This window comes from Salvia hispanica, chromosome 1 (assembly GCF_029641045.1).
Source record: "Salvia hispanica isolate PSC_SH4W2 chromosome 1, Shi_PSC_v1, whole genome shotgun sequence".
Classification (NCBI taxonomy): domain Eukaryota; kingdom Viridiplantae; phylum Streptophyta; class Magnoliopsida; order Lamiales; family Lamiaceae; genus Salvia; species Salvia hispanica.
The window spans coordinates 36,807,709-36,827,214 of NC_142692.1; the positions used below are offsets into that span (position 1 = coordinate 36,807,709).

Consider the following 19,506-nt stretch of genomic DNA (forward strand, 5'->3'; position numbering starts at 1 on the left):
TTTTTTTTTTCTATCTTCGTCCATTTTTGGCATTAGAGCATCTCCATCCGTGCTCTTAACTAAGAGCACGGAGGTGGGCCCGGACCCACTTTTACTCCTTGTCCTTAGCTAAGAGCACAACACCCACATCCGTGCTCTTAGCTAAGGACAAGCTCAAGGGTCCCACCATTCTATTATTCAATTTAAATACTCCAATTATTAAAAACATTTCTACATTATAAAAATACATTAAAACATAAAAATTACATAATTAAAATACTAAAAAATAAAAATTACATAATTAAAATACTAAAAAATAAAAATTACATAATTAAAATCCTACAAATTAAAAATAACAAACGTGGAAGACTATTCCTCTAACCCCAATTGCCTCTTGAGACCCCGGATCATTTGATCATGTGTTGCAAGTTGATCCGGAGTCATTTGAGACGTATCGTTCATATAGAGTTGACTCAAGATGGCCCACAACGTGTTGTTCGGGGGTGGAGGAGGCACAAAGGGAGCGGGGGCGGCGGCGGCGGGGGCGGATGGAGTCGAGGCGCAACGGCGGGTGGTCGTCGCCTTCTTCTTTCCGACCGGCCGGCGGGAACTGCTCGGGCCAGCGTCGGGGCTACCCAAGTTAGCTCCGGCAAGCTGGGTAGCCACATCATCGGAGGCGCCGTCGGATAGGGCTACCGACCTGGACCGTTTGCTGGAGGAGCTGGATGAGGATGCTACTCTGCCGCCCCTATACTTCGGATGTAGGCGCCCCTCCTGCCAACAATCGAGGTACTTGAACGGTTTGAACTCCTCCCGTTGGTAGGTCACCAAGGCGGCAGTGATGATGTCGAGCTCGTTCGTGCCGCTCCCCGCCGACTGCTCTTCCTGGAGGTAAATCCCCTGGAACTTCCCGATTGCCTCGTTGCATCTGTAGACGCAATTGCGAACCATTCTATCATTGCGATAGATGGTTCCCACCGGTCGGGTTTCATTGTAGAGGCGAGTGATGCGCCACCAATAAGTTTCCCCGGTTTGGTTCGTGCCGGCGTCCGGATCTTCGGAGACTGCCAAGTAGGCTTTGAACATCGCCATCATCTCACCCGGAGTGTACGGGGTGCGGGTGCCACGAACAGGAGGAGTAGGAACAGAAGTAGGAGTAGGAGTAGGAGTAGAGCTGCTACTCCCTCCCGATCCGGGTTCGGGTGCCCACCCGAATCCGGGGGCGTTTAGGTCGTGCACCGGGTAAGGACGGTAGCCACCCGGAGCTTGCGAACCTTGGATTTGAGGAGGGGCCGTAAATTGGGTTTCCAGACTATATCCGGCCTCAGAGTCGAACCAATCGTGGTTCCAACCGCGATTACCAAAGGGGTGATCGCCGGAGCCGGACATTGTGTAGTGTGGTGGGAATTTAGATGAGAGAGTATGAGGAAAAAAGATGAGAGAATGTAGATGATGATAGAATAGATAACAGATGAGAATGTGATTTTTTTTGTGTTGAAGTAGGGGTATTTATAGATGAAAATGTGAAATTTGGGGAAAAAAATTGAAAAATAAATTAAAAGTGGGTAGAAAACGGATATAATTTTTTGGGAAGTGGGAAAATATTTTTTTTTATTTAAAAACATTTTTTAAAATAAATTTTGAATTTTTTTAAAAAATAAAAATAAAAAAACAAAATTGCCAACGGCCACGTAGGACTGCTCAGCGGCACGGACGTGCTCTTAGCTAAGAGCAGCGCCGTGCCGCTGGCACGGACGAACGAGCTCTGTCCAGCGGCATGGACGGACGGACGGACAAGCTTCCTCCAACCGATGTGGATGCTCTTATAGGTATATTCATTTTTTCTACTATCTTTGATTCAGCTAGCATAGTTTTCCATTTATTTGACAACAATTTCCCCAATTGATCCTTTTGTCGGCAATCTTATCGATGTATTTGTCTTCGTCCTCTATCAACCAATCGTCGTGCGGCATCAGATTGTTGTCGAACCTCATCACTAGCGGCGATTGCCTAGAGTTGGTGTCACCCACCCCAACGTGTCGTCTGAAGGACTCAAGATCGATCGAGAACATCCCATCCCAAACGCGTCATCCGACTTGAACGACGAATAAGCCTCAAGATCGACCGAGGGCGTCGCCCCCTAAACCTGCCACCCGACTTTAACTTCGATAAACCTTAAAATATATCAAGATTTCACAACTCTCATGCCCCGATAATTAGCTCCTAAAGTGAGATGTTCGCAGCTTTGTACCCAATCTTGCTGGAGGGCTGCCACAACGATGAAACGAGATAATCAATGAGTGAAATTTGTTGAATTTCAATCCTAAATCCGATCGAAGACGTTCATTTTCGTCGATGTTATGTGTTCTTAGTTCGATCTTGAATCATGATTGTATATCACCCAATCTATGCATGATAGATTTGCATATTAGATAATAGGCCATTTTGTTTTAGAAGAAATAACAAGTACTATCATGATTGAATGTCCTTCAAAAATTCAACGCACTAATTCAATTATTACATATAATAGCATCAACACACATACACACAATGTAAAAATCATAGATTTCCTATACAAGCATAAAAATATATTCTGCAGTCCAGAATAAAACAACTAATAATGTAAAAAAAAATAGAGAATGCAAGTTTATCGATTTAATTTATCTACCAAAGAATTGCCAGTCTAAGTAGAGGTGTTTCTCCTTGCAGCATAGGTCCGGTATGCAACTAACCCGACAAAAGTAGCCGCGGCTCCAACTGCCAGTTTAGCATATAACCAATTCAGAAAGGAGGCGTTAGATCGAGCAAACATCAAGAAAAGCGATGTGAGCCTTATTAGCCACCATACTATGTTTACCTGAGAGAGACATGAGAGTAAAATTAGCAAGCTTCTTGTATCGCTTTTGGCTGCGTCCCTGGTCAGTTTCGGGAACATTGAGATGAGGCTGCTGAGCTGCATTCACAATTCTGGAGAAGACATCATTTATATCTCTTTCTTTCACACTTACAGACATAGGCGCATCGATCCCCATATCCACACAAATCTAGCACAAAATGAGGTGAAGGTGAACTCTAATTAGAACCTGAATCTCTTAATACAAGTTTTGAAAGTGTGGAAGATGGACCGAAGAGACATCAAGTACCTTGGCTGAATCCCTGTTTGACGTTGAGCTTGTGTCTAAATCGTTTTTTGCTGCAATCAGGAGACAAGGCATCCCGAAACCACTCTCTTCCCCTTGCCTTGCTACGTAAGAGAGCAATTCGACTGCTCCGTTGAGAGATGATTCGCTTGAGCTAGAAGGATTTAAAATAATTAACTATAAATTAATCATGGTATGATTTTAAAACTTCGGAAATAAGCTGGTACACAAAAACCTAGCACTAGTGTGCAAAATATCCTTACCTGTCATACACAAAAACAGCAACATCACATGCTGCCAAAGATTCTTTATTCGACAAAAGTTTCTTGACTCCATCTTCCGGTATCTCCTGGAGTATCAACGTCTTCTTATTGCCCTGCGATCAAAACAAGCAAAATAAAAAGATTCAATCGATTGACTGCATAGTTGAAAAACAAAAACACACCAATACCAATTTATCACAGCCCGCTCCTGTATCACGTACGTTTTTTATCCAAAGCCTATAGAGGACCTTAGAAGCTATAGAAAGCTCTATATGGTCAAGCTAACAGGTATAAACTCAATAAAGTGACAGAGATTCCAGGATTCCATATTGATTCAGATGTTTCGACAAGCTTTTACAATATTACGAGGGTACCCAAAATATGTAGAGGATCGAGAGAAGTCTAGAAGGTAGATTCTGGAGTGTTCAAAAAGGTTCAAAGAATCTTAACTATGCAGAAGAACTACATCCATCTCTCTCGACTTTTGTCATTGACCTTAGAGATAGCTACGGTAACCTAGATTCGTAAAGAATCCATAGAACCTGCAAGATGGATAAAAGCCCGTGGCTATGAATAAGGAGGCCTCATTTCGAATCTAATTTCGAAACTCCTCACCTGATATCATGCTATTGTTTGCGATAAGATAGACACATTCACCAGAGACATTCATTTTATAAGAAACACTGCATCCAAAGCTAGTTTTAATCATAAAGGCCACATGCAACCATCTCCTGTGCAAAGTAGTGAGTTGTGACGACTTGGTTTGATATTTCAAAGAACGAAGTTATTATAGCAAACTGAGTTTGTAATTAATACTCACAGGGTGTTGCTGAACAATATTCACAGCATATCTTTCACTAGTTGTCGGAGTATAATTTTCAGAAAAGGGCCTGTAGTCGGAAGAACAGCATACTTGTTAATTATAAGGATGAATACAAGTACTATGACCAATTCAAAGCTATATAAACATATAGTTTAGGACGCCACCTTCCCAGCAATGATGTCAGCAGAGCAGATTTTCCAGCTTTTTTAGGTCCGAAAACAAAGCACTGGAAGACATTTCGTTCCGTTTGTTGTTTCTTCTTATCTAGTAATCTCCTCCTAGTGATGTGTAGGGCTGATGCCGCATCACAGTTGTGGCCAACGTATATTAAGTGGGCTATAGTTTGAGCAGGATCCAACATTGTCATAAGAGCCCACTGCAATAAATATAATGTCCGGAATCAAGGGAAACAAATGCGCTTTGAGCTAACTGCTCAATTTCATGGACAAAAATTGTTTCAAACAAATATGCATAAAGATAGTAGTAATAAAAGTATGAGCTATTGCTTTAAATTTTTTAAAGAAAGTGGCAGGAAAACATCCTCAACGATCAAGAATTTAAAATGAGCATATATTTTCAATTGTACCAATAATGTTTTCACCTTTTCTTATGAATTTATGAATTGTAACTACAATTAGTACTTTTTTTATACTCTACTAAATTGGCGATTTTAATGACATTACCTCTTTACAATACAAAAGGATAGAAAGTTAAAGAGCACTGTGGCGATTAACCCCCCCATAGAAAAATATTTGTTCTTATAAATAACAAAATTAATGATAAAATAATTACTTCATATAATGGACTACCCCAACTCATTCATTAGAATAACACATTCAAGAAGAGTAACCAGGTAAACCAACCTGAGATAAAAATCCAGAAATAGACAACCCACGCAGTGGAGTTCTATCAACTGCGTCCTTATAAGGAGCTTCATCCCAAGGACTAAAATTACAGAACAAAAACCAAGTCAGGAATATTAGAAAGATAAAGGAAAAGTTACTAAAATTCATGATGCTAAATTGTGCAAGAGGTAAGAGGACCAAGATCCAAAAGCTGGCAAACACATGTTGTTTCATCTATCACCCCCAAAAGACCACAATGTACACACACATTGGGAGCAAATGGCTCCTTACCGTTCTAAGGTTGAATAGCTTTATTACAGCAAACACATCAACGTTCTATTCAATTTGAGGTTCAATATATTCTACAGAGGGTGAAAAATAACAACAACAATAACAAAAACAAAATTATTAGATTATGTTTACCTTTCTGGTGCAGTTGAAAATAGATCTTCAAGCTCATTTTCCCGAAGAACTCCATCCTATGAAAGCACAAAGTAAGTAGACACAATAAGCATAAGCAAACTTTATCTAAATATTACAGAATTGTAACAGCATAACATATTAACACAATATGTCCCACCAGGAGGTCAGTACTTGTACCACTTTTTATTTGAGAAATCACTTCTAGCTAGTTTTACTAGTGATTAGAAAAGAAGACGAGTCTCAAAACATAATAGGCAAATAAAGGCATTGATTTGCCAGAAGCAAATTATAGTATTTGAGAAATATACTGTTCAACTTATTCTTTTGTGATTGTTCCTCTTCCTCTGTCAGTAGATAAGTAAGAAAGGGCATATATAAGACTCAAACATCGAAAGAAGACAAACAAGCGCATAAGTTATAGTAAAGGACCTCAACTGTGGGAAGTATACTAATTATACAGAGGGACACATTGGTTGATGAAGTAAGATACACATTCTAAAAGAACTAGTAAGACAGTATCGAGATAGCTGTACTTTGTCATCATCAAATGTGCTGAAGATTCCCTTTAGAAATTCTACTGCTTCACTAGTTAATTCAACACTCTGCAAGCACATGAGCATAAAATAAGGATAAAGTAAATGATTACATAAGTGAAGTATTAGAAAGATAGTAGAATCAGGAATGATATACCTGTACATCAACTCTAAACATATGCCACCATCAATTAATTTTAACTAATAACTACTTTAATTCATGACTGTGTTTGGACATCATTGATAAGAGGCTGAAGATAAAGGAACATATAGCATCTGTTTAATTGTTTTTAACTTTTATGGGTTGTTCTCTACCTATATACCAGTACCACACATTACTATACCTCATCAAACAGTTGATATATTTACTCATTTCTTCAATCTGAAAAACTCATTTTTAAAATGAAAAAAACTAAGATTTGAGGATCGTCCACCAACTCGACATCAAGCTACATACACCTCATTCACTAAGATTTCCTGTTGATTGAAAGAGATATTATCAGTCATTGCTCAATGAATATATACACAACTGGCAGTTTACCTGATCTGGAGCCTTTTTTTTGGTAAAGGATAAATAATCATCCCCAAGTTTTAGCTCATCATTGTAGCCAAACTTTCTCAAAACGGTCCATGTGGTCTCAATTCGTCCTTTCTCTATAAAAAGAGCGTGAAGAAAAAGAAACCCTGTTAAGGTAAGACCAAGTTCATTCACCCCTTCAGGTAATTTTTCTCGAACCACACTCTTAACACCCACTATTTCCGCAGGTTGTAAAGGAGAGTTGAAGCACTTCACCTAAGTAGAAGAAATTAGTTAGAGTTAAAGAAAGGTAAAGTAGGAAACTTATCATCAGTTTTCTAGAAAAGAAGAAAATTAGAATAATACCTGAAATTCATTTAGCTCGTCATCATTGAGAGCACCATCCATATCAAGATCACAAAGAGTAAATATCCTTTTCAGAGCTCTCATGCATCGTGGCCTTAACGCTTGGGTTTCTTGATCAAACAGAGGAGCTGTAGGGTGAAGGATAGCCTTTTGAGCAAAGTAGAACACTTCTTGGATCTAAAACGATTTATAAAGACTTCAGTTATCTGAAAATTCTCATTTATCAAGGAAATTTCAAATGAACATCATAAAACAGGTCAAATAGTATCTCAAACCTGGAGCATATTAGCTGCCGAACATTCTATGCAAGTCTCAATCTCCCGAAACTGCTGCATAAGCGGCATCATTTCAACACTCAAATTGTATTCTTCATCTCTCCTATCGAGCTTGCAACCAGCCACAATTACCGGTGCTATGACCTAAGCAACCCCAATCAACAAGCCGCATTGAGTTCTCATTAAACAACGACAAACACCAATTCAACACAACACCACACAAAACAGATCAATTTCCTCAGAAAATATCAGTTGCAAGTGCAAAATAAACATCTGTAGCTGCACGCGCATATCAGGTAACCTTACAAATTAAACTTTTAAGGGGGTGAACAGTTAACAAAGAAAAGAGGCAGTTTCTGTAATATAGATTCAGCTCAAACTCCCCATTTTGAAACCAAACTCAAACGGATTCTCTCATCAGCTAATTTTTGAAGTGTGTGCTACTAAGAAGATTCAGCAGGATAATCAAGCTCAGTTACTATGCAGAGATCAGCTGTTCAATCCCGTAACTAGCTCATACTACATAATACTAAGCTAGGTAGCAACTAGCGGCACAAACATTCAGTTATGTATACATTACCAGTAAGAACAACATATTTTCTTCACCTGCTAATTTAATCAATTAAGATGGAAAGGGATAAAAGGAAACAATAGCTCATACTAATTGCCTCCCCATTACAAAAGCTTAAACCAATTACTTCATCCAATAACAGCACAAACATTCGAACCTCTAATCTCCGAAGCTCGTGGAGCCAGAATGTACTGAGGCGATTCAGCGTCAGAGGCTGATCGCACGCATAAGTCAACACTACCGCATCGGCGCGCTTCAATTCCTCAGCAAGCTTCCCTCGATACTCCAAACTGCATCGACAGATCAATAAGATCAATCGATGAATTACCATATGTGCGTGAGAAAAATATGCGCGCACCTGCTGGAGGTGTCGATGATGACGATGGGGACATTATCGGGATAGTAATCCGACGGCAGGCGAGTGGGAGGGAGGACGGGAGGAACTTCGGGGCGGAAGGACTCAGCTGCGGCGGCGGCGATGAGGCTGGATTTGCCGGTGCCGCGGTCGCCGATGACGGCGATTCGGACGCTCGTGCGGGCTGGCATCGATTCGGCGCTTGTTTATGGCTTGATTTTGGTGATTAGGTCTCGATTTGTGCGCTTTTAAATTCTTCTACAAACATATTCTACCAAATTCTTCTACTATTTTTTTCTTGGTAAACAAGTTTAAGCATTTTAGTTCAGAGCATGAAAAGGTGAGAATTATTAATAGTATAATCATGCATGTAGTCATTATAATCGTAATAGTAATCATATGAATTACTAATATAATTAAGTATCCTTATATTGGGGGTCAATTTCTAGGTATTTTTAGTGTTGGTATAGCCGAAAAATGTTGTAGCATAGATAATGGAGAGTTGCAAAATATATAGATGAATAATCAAAGAAAATAAATTAGTGAATGAGTACTAGAAAATGTATATTGATACGTTAGTCATCGTTAGAAAATAAGGTGCACGTAAATTAGAAAATAAGACTAAACATCAGATATCATGTAAATAAATAGCAGTCCGAGTAATACTCTTGGATATAAGAGTGCAAGAAAAATAACACAAATACCCATTCATGTCTAAATCTCAAATGCAATTTCATCTAGAAATCGGAATCAGACGGGTCTAATTAATTGCAAAGATCGCTAAAATTGTAAAGGATCCCAAAGATTAGGTAGTAAACTGCTAATCCCAAAAGACTCAATGGCATTACAAGAAATCTGTCTTTTTATAATATTTCTTTAAAGAGAATGATACATTATAGGGAGTACATGTTTTTATTAAGTTCCTATAATAAATAAGAACTTGTGTTACTCTGTATAATATCCTGAGGCCAAACCATCCGAGTTGAATTTTTTTTTAAAATAAGTAGTATATGTTTGGCTGCCCTGGATGTCCCAGAGTGGCTTCGTCCATACTTATATATCTCTAAAATACATGTCGAAACTTAACATTTATTAAAACTCATGCCTAAAAACAAGCAAGAAGCGACAACATAATTCAGATTCAACATAATTAGTAATACTACTTGTTCTATAAACCCTTAATTCTTCATTCCTCTTATGTTAATTAGGGATTTAAAGGCATTTAATTTACTATGTGAGGCTATATTGGGAAATGGTTGATCGTTTCCATTAACAGATTTACCTAAACGAAACTGGTTGAGGTGGGTTAGCTGTTGAATTTGGTTAAGCCAAAGAATTGATGTCTTCATAATTTGGATACAATAAAAAATACTACTATAGTACTACTATATATAATATATAAATATAAAAAGTATGAAGAGAAACAAAATATTCTAACTCGATTTTAACTGTGTTACGGTTAGCAAATAAGCATAGAAAATTAGAAATGGAAATATTGATTAAATTATCTTGGAGGAACTACTAACTTAAGTTAGTCTTCCAAATCCATCAAAGATCAAACCAAAACACAACCTTAACTTATTAAAGATCATGTTAACCACAAATTAATCCATATACTATTAAATTTAAGAGTAGTGATTTAGAGACATAATGTCTCCAAGCCATAATAACATTGTGACTAATTTACCCTAATATTAAAGTATTAAATAGATATATATCTAATTAAGGAAAATTTAACCAAATTAATTATTCTTATCTAAATGCATATATGTTAATTCGAGATAAACTTAATCATGCAACTAGAGTAATGAATTTAAAATTTTTTCAATCAAAACCATTCTTGTCGTGTAAATTTTTAAAACAATTAATTAAAAAATCAGTAATTTAGATTACCAGTATTAATTAACACACTACATAACTAAATTATTATATTTAATTATAAAATAATTTGATTACTTAAATAGCATCATATGCTTTTTCAAATAGATTTTACGTTGTGCTATTCTTTCATAACTTATTTTTTTCCTTAAATTTTCTGAAACATTTTGTCAATATAGTAACAATGAAATCATTCATTTAATAGTATATGAAAAAATATGTAAAAAATTAAACATTTATCTTATTCAAATTGGTTTATATAATAAAATAATATACTATTTTTTCATTATCTTTTCAATTTTTTTGTTATTTTTCTTTGCTTTAACTAAATTTAATATTTTTTATTTAATTAAGCTAGGGCGTCTAATATTTTAATATAACTATTTAATTTTAAAATATTAAATAGATGAGTTAAGAAAATACAATTAATTTTTATTCAGATTCAAATCTATCGTTTTAAATGTTAAAAATCAAAGAAATTATATTTAATAAAAAAATAATTGGATGAATCTACTTTTCTCATTTTAGATTATTTTAATATACCACATGTCAACTACTACTAATTGATTAATAATTAAAAGTAATAAAAATCATAAACTCTGCTAATATTATAAGATAGTGCGGAGTATTATTTGTTTAGAGTTAGGAATTCTAATATTTGCAAAAAAAAAGAGTGAGGGAATATTAAATATGTAGCTTTAAAATGTTAAATATATAAGTTAAGAACATGCGATTATTTATTGATCACTGTTAAACATAATCTTTCAAAAATTATAAATTAAAGAAATTATAATTTTGTAAAATAAAGAATTAAACTTAAAATCATAAACACTAGACTCAATTAGCATTCGTACACCATGTATCAAATTTAATTTATTGCATGTTATAGTTAAATATTTTAATATTTAAAATATGAAATAAATGATATAAGAACATATGATTTTATCGAGGTTCAACTATAATGGTCCAAGATTTAAGAATTTAAAAAAATCAAAATAAAAAAATAAAAAATTAGAACTAGAGAATTCTTAAAATCAAAACCATATACTCACTTAATTAGTAGTATTAATATATAATATAATATTATCAAATTTTAATGTGTTGGGTGTTATATTAAAGTGAGCTAAAAAATTTATTATTTTTTAAAGATTATTGTGAATAAAAAGTGATTAAAAGAATAAGTTTATCAATATTGAAGATTATAGTATTATAATTACAAAGTAATTATTTTTTGTCACATGTTATAGTAACTCTAAGTATTTACAGTTAAAAAATATTAGATAACTAATTATTTATATTTTATAGCGCTAATTATTTGTTAAAAATTATTTAAATTCACATTTATAAAGACTAATTCATTAAAAAGTCTGAAATTATTTGTTTGCTGATAAATCTTATTTTATTTGTAGACAAAATGTACACTAAATATATAAAGCTAATAAAATTAATATTTAAAATTTTAAAGAAATATCTTTAAGTAAATGCATTAAAATGGGCATATATAAAAAAAGTTATCAAATTATGTTTTAAACAATTAGATGATTGCAACATGTTATTAAATGCATGCATCAACTATGCATAATCAAAATTTATATCCTTAAATAGGTGTATTTAGTAAACAAATTAATGTAGGGGTAATAAAGTACATATACAAAATATAAATTTAATTAAAAATATGATATAATATATACTTACCATTTTAAGCATTATGGCTTGGAGACATTATGTCTCCAAAATATTTTCCTATTAAATATAATTACCAAAACTAATCAACTCCACTTTCCTAAAAAAAAATGTACTTTTTCAAGGTGAGTTGGAGCGGTTGGTTACGAAGAAAATAAATGGTGTGAATTTCAGCTTATTACATGCTACTCAAAATAAAAATCTGTATCATAATTGCAATATTCTTCTAGAATCACAAAATTTGTAAATTTATGCTAATTCAAGTTGCATTAGTGGGGGATATAATCATATAATCCGAATTTTATATCTATATATTGGGATAAATATATTAATCAAGTATCTAAATATTAACTCAAAAATTAATTACATTTTCAGCAGTTTACAGGTGGAACAAAAAACATTATTTTGAATGTTTTTGTTTTATAAAATTATACAAAACAAAAAATAAGTTGAAAAGTTCACCGAACACAACCCAAACTTATACAAGTCGATATAATATTTTCTTAATTTACATTTTTGTCCCTCCATTTCCCCTCTATTATTTTTTCCACGTTCTTTTACACGGAAATTCGGAATTGCCGATTTTATTGCTTATATAGATTTGAACAACATATTATTCATCATGTTATATAAAAATTAAAAATGATAATATTGTGTATTAGTAATAATGAAAAATCTTCTTCTTCCTACTAGTACTATAATTCAAATGGGTTTTAAAATATACTGTACCGGTTTATGTTCACCAACTATTAGAAAATTTCGATTTTTTCATAATTTTGAAATTAGTGTTTAAATCGGTAGATGTGTTCAATTTAATTGGATGATTTTCCTATTCATCCTTTTCCATTCCATACTCATAAATTTCATATTTTCCGAAATTCCCATAAATTCAAATTAATTTTATAATTCTAGCTTCCACACTACAAAACATTTCATCGAAAAAATAATCTCGTAAGATAATTGCAAATAATAGAAAAGTTACATTTAGTTTAACTGATATTTCCCCTAAAAGACAACAACCATATCAAATTACAAAAAAAAAGAATTACAAAATGAATGTGGAATGAACCAAAAAACCAGGTTTCCCTAGTTAACAAGTCACTTAATCAAGTCTATAAGCTATAAAACAAAATAGCAAATCCACTTTACCCCCTTAAACATTGCATTACTTATAGTTTTTTCAAAGTTGTCATAAATTTTATACCTATTTATAAAATTGACTGCTTATTTTACAAACCTTAGGATAGTATGGAAAATATTGTAAAAGAAGTTGGGATAAAATTGTAACTCCCCGACTTTTTCCACCTTTTTATTTGTTCTCATAGTGGCATCGTTTTTGCACCTGAATAATTTTCGGCTTTGTTTCGTTATCGAGAGAAGAATATATCATTTTGGGCCTATAACAATTATCTTTTTCTGTCCTAATTAATTTATTCTCCAAGCCCAATTCAATTTCTCGAGAGAACCCACTCTTTTTGGAGTGCATCACGTTAGATTTTCACAACACAAAACTGTTACCGTAAATCTCTCCATCACTCTACAAAATCTCAACATATATGTATCTTGCACGATTGCACGATCTGGCATCACATTCATTAAATACCAAGAAAGTCTAGAGATAAGGGGAGAATGCAACGAGATAGATTCACAAGGCTGGATAGAAGAGGGTGGCTGACGGAGACCGAAGTTCCAGGCCAACGTACGATGATGGCTGGCGAAGGGAGCGAAGCAGCATCAAGGACTCCCGATCGCAGCAGCGCTGGATTCAACAGTGACAGATTGGAAGGGAGTGCAAAGAAACAAAATTGAGAGAGAAATAGGAGACGATGGCAAAATCCCCGTGTGGAGGAGCTACTCGACGGAGAGCTGCAGAAGAGCGAGCAGAGAGAGAGAACGTTCGGCGTCGGGGGCAAGGCGGCGACAGCCGCTGGTGGGGCGCTATGATGACGGCGGTGTCGATCCTGCACCGCAATCGGACAGCAACATGGCGGCGGAGAGAAGATAGGGAGAGATAGATAGAGCTGACGGAGAGGGAGAAGACCGAGCGGATCGGAGCAGCGACGGAGAGGCAGAGGCGTCGTGCTGAATCTGGAAAGAAAAAGGTGAAAGATGGGCTGATCGTTGCTGACCGCAGCTGCTCGGACGAAACTCAGCGGCGACAGAGAAGTAGAGGCAGCGACGTGGTGAGTTTTGCCGGAGAGGAGTTTTGGAACGGGAAAGAGAAAGTAGCAGCTCCTGCAGCGTCGCGACATCGCCACTGTGTTGAGACAGTGGCGATGGAGTCTCGCGGCAGCGTATTTCTAGTGGAGTAAGGCAGCGGTGGTGGCGTAACCTCGAGCAGACAGAGACGGCGCGATTCGCTGCATCTACTGGACAGGGGCTACAATGGCAGAGAATTACACCGAACAGCAGCGGCTTTAAGCGCTGCCTGACGATAAACGGTGGACAGAGACGACGAATCGCCGCTGTGATTTCTGCAGTGATGGCGTGGTGTTGAGCAAATCGGAGCAGCGATGGAGAGGTTGAATGGCGTGAGGAAGTACAGGAGGGAGTATTTGGGGAGTTTAGTTGCTGGATTAGAATGTTGAGAGAGAGACGTGGGGTACTAAAGAGTTGGTTCATGATTTAATTAGGAGACTTAGGCCGCTGGTTTATTTGAGTTGGACTGGAATTTGAATACAAGAATGACTAGAGCTTCGGCGGAGTCAATAGATGGATGAATACGACGTTCTAAGATTACGGGAAAATTTCAGAATCTCTTAAGTAAGATCGAAGGGTAAGACTTAACATCCGTAGGATGCATGTATTATTTTATTTAAATGTTTTGTGCTATGTGAATTAATTTTAAGATTTGGGTCTAGAGTACATCGAATCAATGGGTGACGTTGAGCATGCTATTCGAGGATGGAATGGAACACACATTAAGGCTTTAAACGATTCAGGTGAGCTTTCTTTTTAAATAAGGGCAATGCCCTAAATATATTTTTATGTGAAAATAATATGAATATTTGTCATGCCATGTTTTGTTTTATTCTATGGAACCTATCTGATGTGGCTTTTGCCATCTATGGATAAAATCGAATTCGGGTCTGACTAGGGAGTGAGTCCCTACTCAGGCTAGTGTACACCAATGGGGATCGTGAGCCGTCTTTTGGGTCGGCCGGTCTAGTGACTTGGAATGTGGCCACATTCCTTGTCATCAATGGATCAGATATGGTAGACATCTATGGGAAAATGACTCCAGTCGAATATTACAATGGAAATGATTTTAGTGTCTCGGGCATTTTTTTTAAGTTAAACCCCGAGAACACTCAATGGTGGCATGATAAATACCTTTTATAAAATGCTTTTGGCATGAGTCCACTGAGTGCATCAAGTACTCAGCCCTGCATTTCTTTTGAAAAATGTGCAGGTTGGGTTGTGACGAGCGCGGTGGGTGTTGAGCATAAAAGTGAAGAAGATAACAAATAAAAGATCTCGAATATATTATGTCTTCATACATAGTATTATTCTTCTCTCGAATGCTTCCGCTGAATGTTATTTCTTTTATTCCAAGTATTGTTGAGTTAATATTCGTTTCGAATTGTTGAATTGATACTCTGATTTTATTCGAGCTATTCCATTTATGTTGAACTGTGGTCGAGTTTTGTTGTTTTCCCCTTTCTTCCCCGCTTCTTTAACCCACCCCTAGTCGCGATTCACCGTGTTTTCTATCCTTAGAAAAGGTTCTATCCTTAGAAAAGGCGGGCGTGACAAAAATCTTATTCACCATTAAATATAACATAATCCCCCTTTCCCCCCCTCCCCCCACCACCCCCCCCACCCAACCCAACCCAACTCTTTCAACTAATACTATATAAGTAGTCTTTAGTTATATTGTAGATTTGAAGTTGTACATCTTCCTCAAAAATCAGTTTGCTTTGCTCAACAACAAAACAAACACCTCTCTCTAGATTACTCAATGATCCGGTGCGGCATGGCGCAGAATCATTACGATGTACTCGAAAATGAAGCTCAGTTTTTCTTCGACATGAATTCACGCATGGTGGTACGTCGTTATTTTTATTCATTATTTTTAAATTGTTTTTATTTTCTTTCTTTTGACAATACTACTAGGAAAGAGTTAACGGAGAAGTGATTTTGGATTTCTTTTTTTTTTTTTAAATAATTACTGAGTTGGTTGTGTTAATGTATGAATGTAGAATGCTAGGATGAGAAGGAAATTTGGAATGTTAATTGAAATATTCTAGAAAATAAATGGTTAATTTCACCTATTTAATACAGTTTCACGGGGAAACAAGATCGGGCCTAAGAGCAAAAAGTTATTGGAATAGGGCCAAAAGTGGGCCCGGAATGCAGGCTATTTTTTTGGGCCCGAAGAGAAAATCTTGTGGGACTGGAGTTTTTATTCCACGTGGACATGAAACCGACCTTCAATTCACCAAGAAGCCCGGTATTGTACTTAATAATAATATTTCTCTATTTTTCTATATAAATATTGGGTTATCCACTTTTTATATTTTCTTATGATAGTTGTGTGTTATGTTATTTGAATGGAATATATATTTTAGAATCTCATTTTAGAAGAGATTTGATATGCTGAGCGACACATTTTGAGCGCCTGTGATGGTGAAAATTACTAGGTCAAAATTACAAAAACAGTTATTATTTATTGATTATTTAGATAAGATAACAATGAGATACATAATATAACATGAGCTAAAATGAGGTTTGAGATTAATTAGTTATATAAATGGAGATGGGATATACAATTGTGAGATAAAGCGTTATTTTGGTATTGTAAAGATAAATCAAGATGTATTATCGTAAGCCAAACTTTTTAGAATAAAAACAATATAACAAGAGATAAGAACCGCTAGTCATGAATAGACATGACAACCGAATTATTGTTTTACAAATTACATTAAAAAAAAAAATTCAAAGCTCAAATTTTGTCTTTTATTAACTTTTTAAAAGTTATACTACAAAAGTCAATAAATTGAACTTTGGTTTTTTTTTAATTATAAAATTGATGATATCGATAATATTTTTTTACAGTATTTTATTCAAACTAAATAAATGAAATGAAAAAAAAACGATGTTTCAAGAATGTGAGTAGCATTTTCCCATATGTAGTGATCCTAATTACTACTTCCTATACATAACTTCACCCATATATAGCTCCACCCATATATAGCTCCATTTGTAGTTTCACTAATCAAATAGCTAGATGTGTAGAATAACACTACTCTAGCTAATAGAGGAGAAAAAATTTCATAGTCATGCCATATCAAAATGGCAATGTGATGTGGTATGTCTTATTAATACAATTTTGACAAATGGAAGCATTTAAGATTTCACTTCCAACTAGATAAACTATAAAAGTAAACTCTGAAATTATAAGAAATACTTTTGCAAATTTCCATATATGATAGATGGACAATATATAATTATAACGGAGCTCCATCTTTTATAATTTTAAATTTAATTGGTGCAGCATATATACACATATATTTACAGAGGAGTGATCAATTGCTAATTAATTAACAATCCTAAACTAAGACTAAATTTTAGCCATTAGATTAGAAGATCTAGTGGTTGAAATAATGTCACAAGGATTATATTTTTAATTAAGAAAATTAAAGGGTATTAATGTCAATTCATTCTCATTAAAATCATCTTTAAACTTTTAATTTACGTAACTCTCTCGATTTAAATTATTTTTTCGCAAAAAATATATCAAATTAAAGATAATTTTATAAGGATTCCAACGAGATCTCAATTGCATATGTTCCGACGACGTCGGATGATAAAATTTGATATTTTTTATTTTAGTTTTCGTAAATGTTGATAACCAGATTTTTATCAACAAAAACATCAAAAAATCTCAATAAAACCATGTAAAAATCTCAATAAATATGTGTTGATATTTTCTTGTACTAGTGTTGATATTCTTATGTCATATTGTTGATATTTGTAATACACTATGTTGATATAAAAAAACATTCATGAAAATTATCATATGATAACATAATGACGATATTACCCTTTTGTTGATATTTTGTCTACTATTTATTGAGATTCGTAAGATTTAATCTCATCCACTCATTTTAAAATCTAAGGGTGGAGATTTGGTCTTGATTTTGAATTAGGGTACTATAAACATTAGAATATGACCCTATATTTAAATGTTCATAGTAATTTTAATTTCTGTAAATAATATTAAATATAATGACTATTTCCAGCAGTAACCATCTATTAGTATTTTTTATGAAGTTTTGACATGATACATTGAATATGATTTAAAGTAGTAAAATTTAGATAATCTTATTATTATTAACTACTTTTATATTTTAACATAACAAATATTCATTTATATAGTTAATGTGCAAAACTAAAATAAAAATATTATACTATAATTATTTATATAGACAATTTAGTTTATTTGTGTAGACTTTTGTATATATGTTTAGATACAAACCAATAATATTTTCATCAAATGTTAAATGGGGTGCAATATTATTTTAACACTCAATTGACTTTTGACGATTATTCATTTATCTTACTCATATATCTATATATTTTATGAGTATATATGATTGTCCAAATTGGCATAGTTTCCATAATTTAGAAATATTAAATGTATTTCCATAATTTATGCATCTAGTTGGAATATAGTTGGAAGAGAGATTTTAAATGTTTCCACGTGTTAAAATTTTATTAGTAAGACATACCACATCACATTGCTACTTTGATATGGCATGACCAGAGAATTTTTTCTCGCTAATAGAGTGATAGGATATTGAATAATAATAATAATGTGTAAATCAATAGTACTTATGCTAATAATTAAAATAAGAAAATGGGTCATGATCATGTATAATTCATAAACGTGGTCAGTTGATATGAAATCATTACTAATTATTTTTATTGGTTTGCATCTTTTTCTTCAGTTTTGCTGCCTTCTCGAGTGATTCAAGCACTCAATCTTAACGTCCACGAACTTGGTCAAGAAATTAAGCCACCACAAGGTTATTTCATTAATTACCTACATTATTTAGGGTAAATTAACATAAATTTTTTTATGAATTTTAGCTAAATTTTGGTCTTACCCACAAATTTAAAAATCAGCCAAAAAATCTTGAATTTTAGTTGAAATTAATAACGTAACATTTGAAAAATTCAATAGGAATAACACCACACGTAAATTTTGTTATTTCTCTCGTTATACTTAGCTAATACTATAACTCAACTACATTATTAATTTGAAATATGTGCAAGTCAAATCAACAACATATGTCGAGTATGATTAAAACATTATGTCATAGAAGTATATTTCATGATTTTTAGGGTTGATTTCCAGAATAACAACATATCAGAATTCGACCAATATTCATTATTTTTCCTACAATTTACCAATTAAAATTTTATGCTTTATTTTAGTGAGCCTTAACTATACTTTACTGACAAAATTGGTGTTTTTCCCCCTCCACACAGAGCAAACCAAGAACATTGAAGAAGAAAAGATTGGTGACAAGTTAGAGAAACACAAGGAAGATTATATTTCTCTTTCACCAGAAATTTTTCTTCCTGAAGAATGGACCTATTAATTAGCAGCCCACAATCATTTGTTTCTTCTCATATTTAATTTTTTGGTGTATGATATAGGAGATAAGCTTCATTAAAAGGGATTATCCAAAATCTTCAAAATATAAATAATGGGATTAATTTGGTTAATACAGAGGTAAGTTCTGTACATTTTATTTGATCAATTGGTATGGTAATTGGGAAATAGTCAAATATATGTATATACTTTATGTATTATCTCCATTACTGTATTTGTTAATAATCTGAT

General features: G+C 34.1%; 2 protein-coding genes across 2 annotated transcripts; one reads left to right on the forward strand and one right to left on the reverse strand.

Moving 5' to 3' along the window:
• Positions 1 to 2,454: 2,454 nt before the first annotated feature.
• LOC148933714 (mitochondrial Rho GTPase 1-like) lies at positions 2,455 to 8,405 on the reverse strand. The gene is made up of 14 exons (XM_089063053.1): positions 8,094 to 8,405; positions 7,893 to 8,025; positions 7,165 to 7,308; positions 6,890 to 7,066; positions 6,548 to 6,799; positions 6,007 to 6,075; positions 5,474 to 5,529; positions 5,069 to 5,150; positions 4,370 to 4,581; positions 4,203 to 4,272; positions 3,383 to 3,495; positions 3,123 to 3,273; positions 2,837 to 3,023; positions 2,455 to 2,736 (listed from the first exon to the last, which is right to left on the reverse strand). The coding sequence occupies exons 1-14, from the start codon at positions 8,279 to 8,281 to the stop codon at positions 2,663 to 2,665; spliced, it is 1,908 nt and encodes a 635-aa protein (XP_088919179.1). The 5' UTR covers positions 8,282 to 8,405; the 3' UTR covers positions 2,455 to 2,662.
• A 6,121-nt stretch (positions 8,406 to 14,526) lies between these two features.
• Positions 14,527 to 19,261, forward strand: LOC148933715 (uncharacterized). The gene is made up of 5 exons (XM_089061224.1): positions 14,527 to 14,593; positions 15,566 to 15,699; positions 15,936 to 16,170; positions 18,605 to 18,682; positions 19,149 to 19,261. Exons 1-5 carry the CDS (start codon positions 14,527 to 14,529, stop codon positions 19,259 to 19,261), a joined length of 627 nt encoding a protein of 208 aa, XP_088917350.1.
• Positions 19,262 to 19,506: the final 245 nt, after the last annotated feature.

Bases quoted from the DNA above. Each gene is read 5' to 3' on its own strand.
- LOC148933714 (XM_089063053.1), bottom strand. From the start codon at position 8,281: ATGCCAGCCCGCACGAGCGTCCGAATCGCCGTCATCGGCGACCGCGGC. The intron at 6,800-6,889 runs GTATTATTCTAA...TCTTCTACTTAG, and splicing joins ACGAGCTAAATGAATTTCAG to GTGAAGTGCTTCAACTCTCC. The intron at 3,496-4,202 runs GTGAGTATTAAT...TTTTGATCGCAG, and splicing joins ATATTGTTCAGCAACACCCT to GGCAATAAGAAGACGTTGAT.
- LOC148933715 (XM_089061224.1), top strand. From the start codon at position 14,527: ATGGGTGACGTTGAGCATGCTATTCGAGGATGGAATGGAACACACATT. The intron at 16,171-18,604 runs TTTTCTTATGAT...CTTTTTCTTCAG, and splicing joins TGGGTTATCCACTTTTTATA to TTTTGCTGCCTTCTCGAGTG. The intron at 18,683-19,148 runs GTTATTTCATTA...CCCTCCACACAG, and splicing joins AGAAATTAAGCCACCACAAG to AGCAAACCAAGAACATTGAA.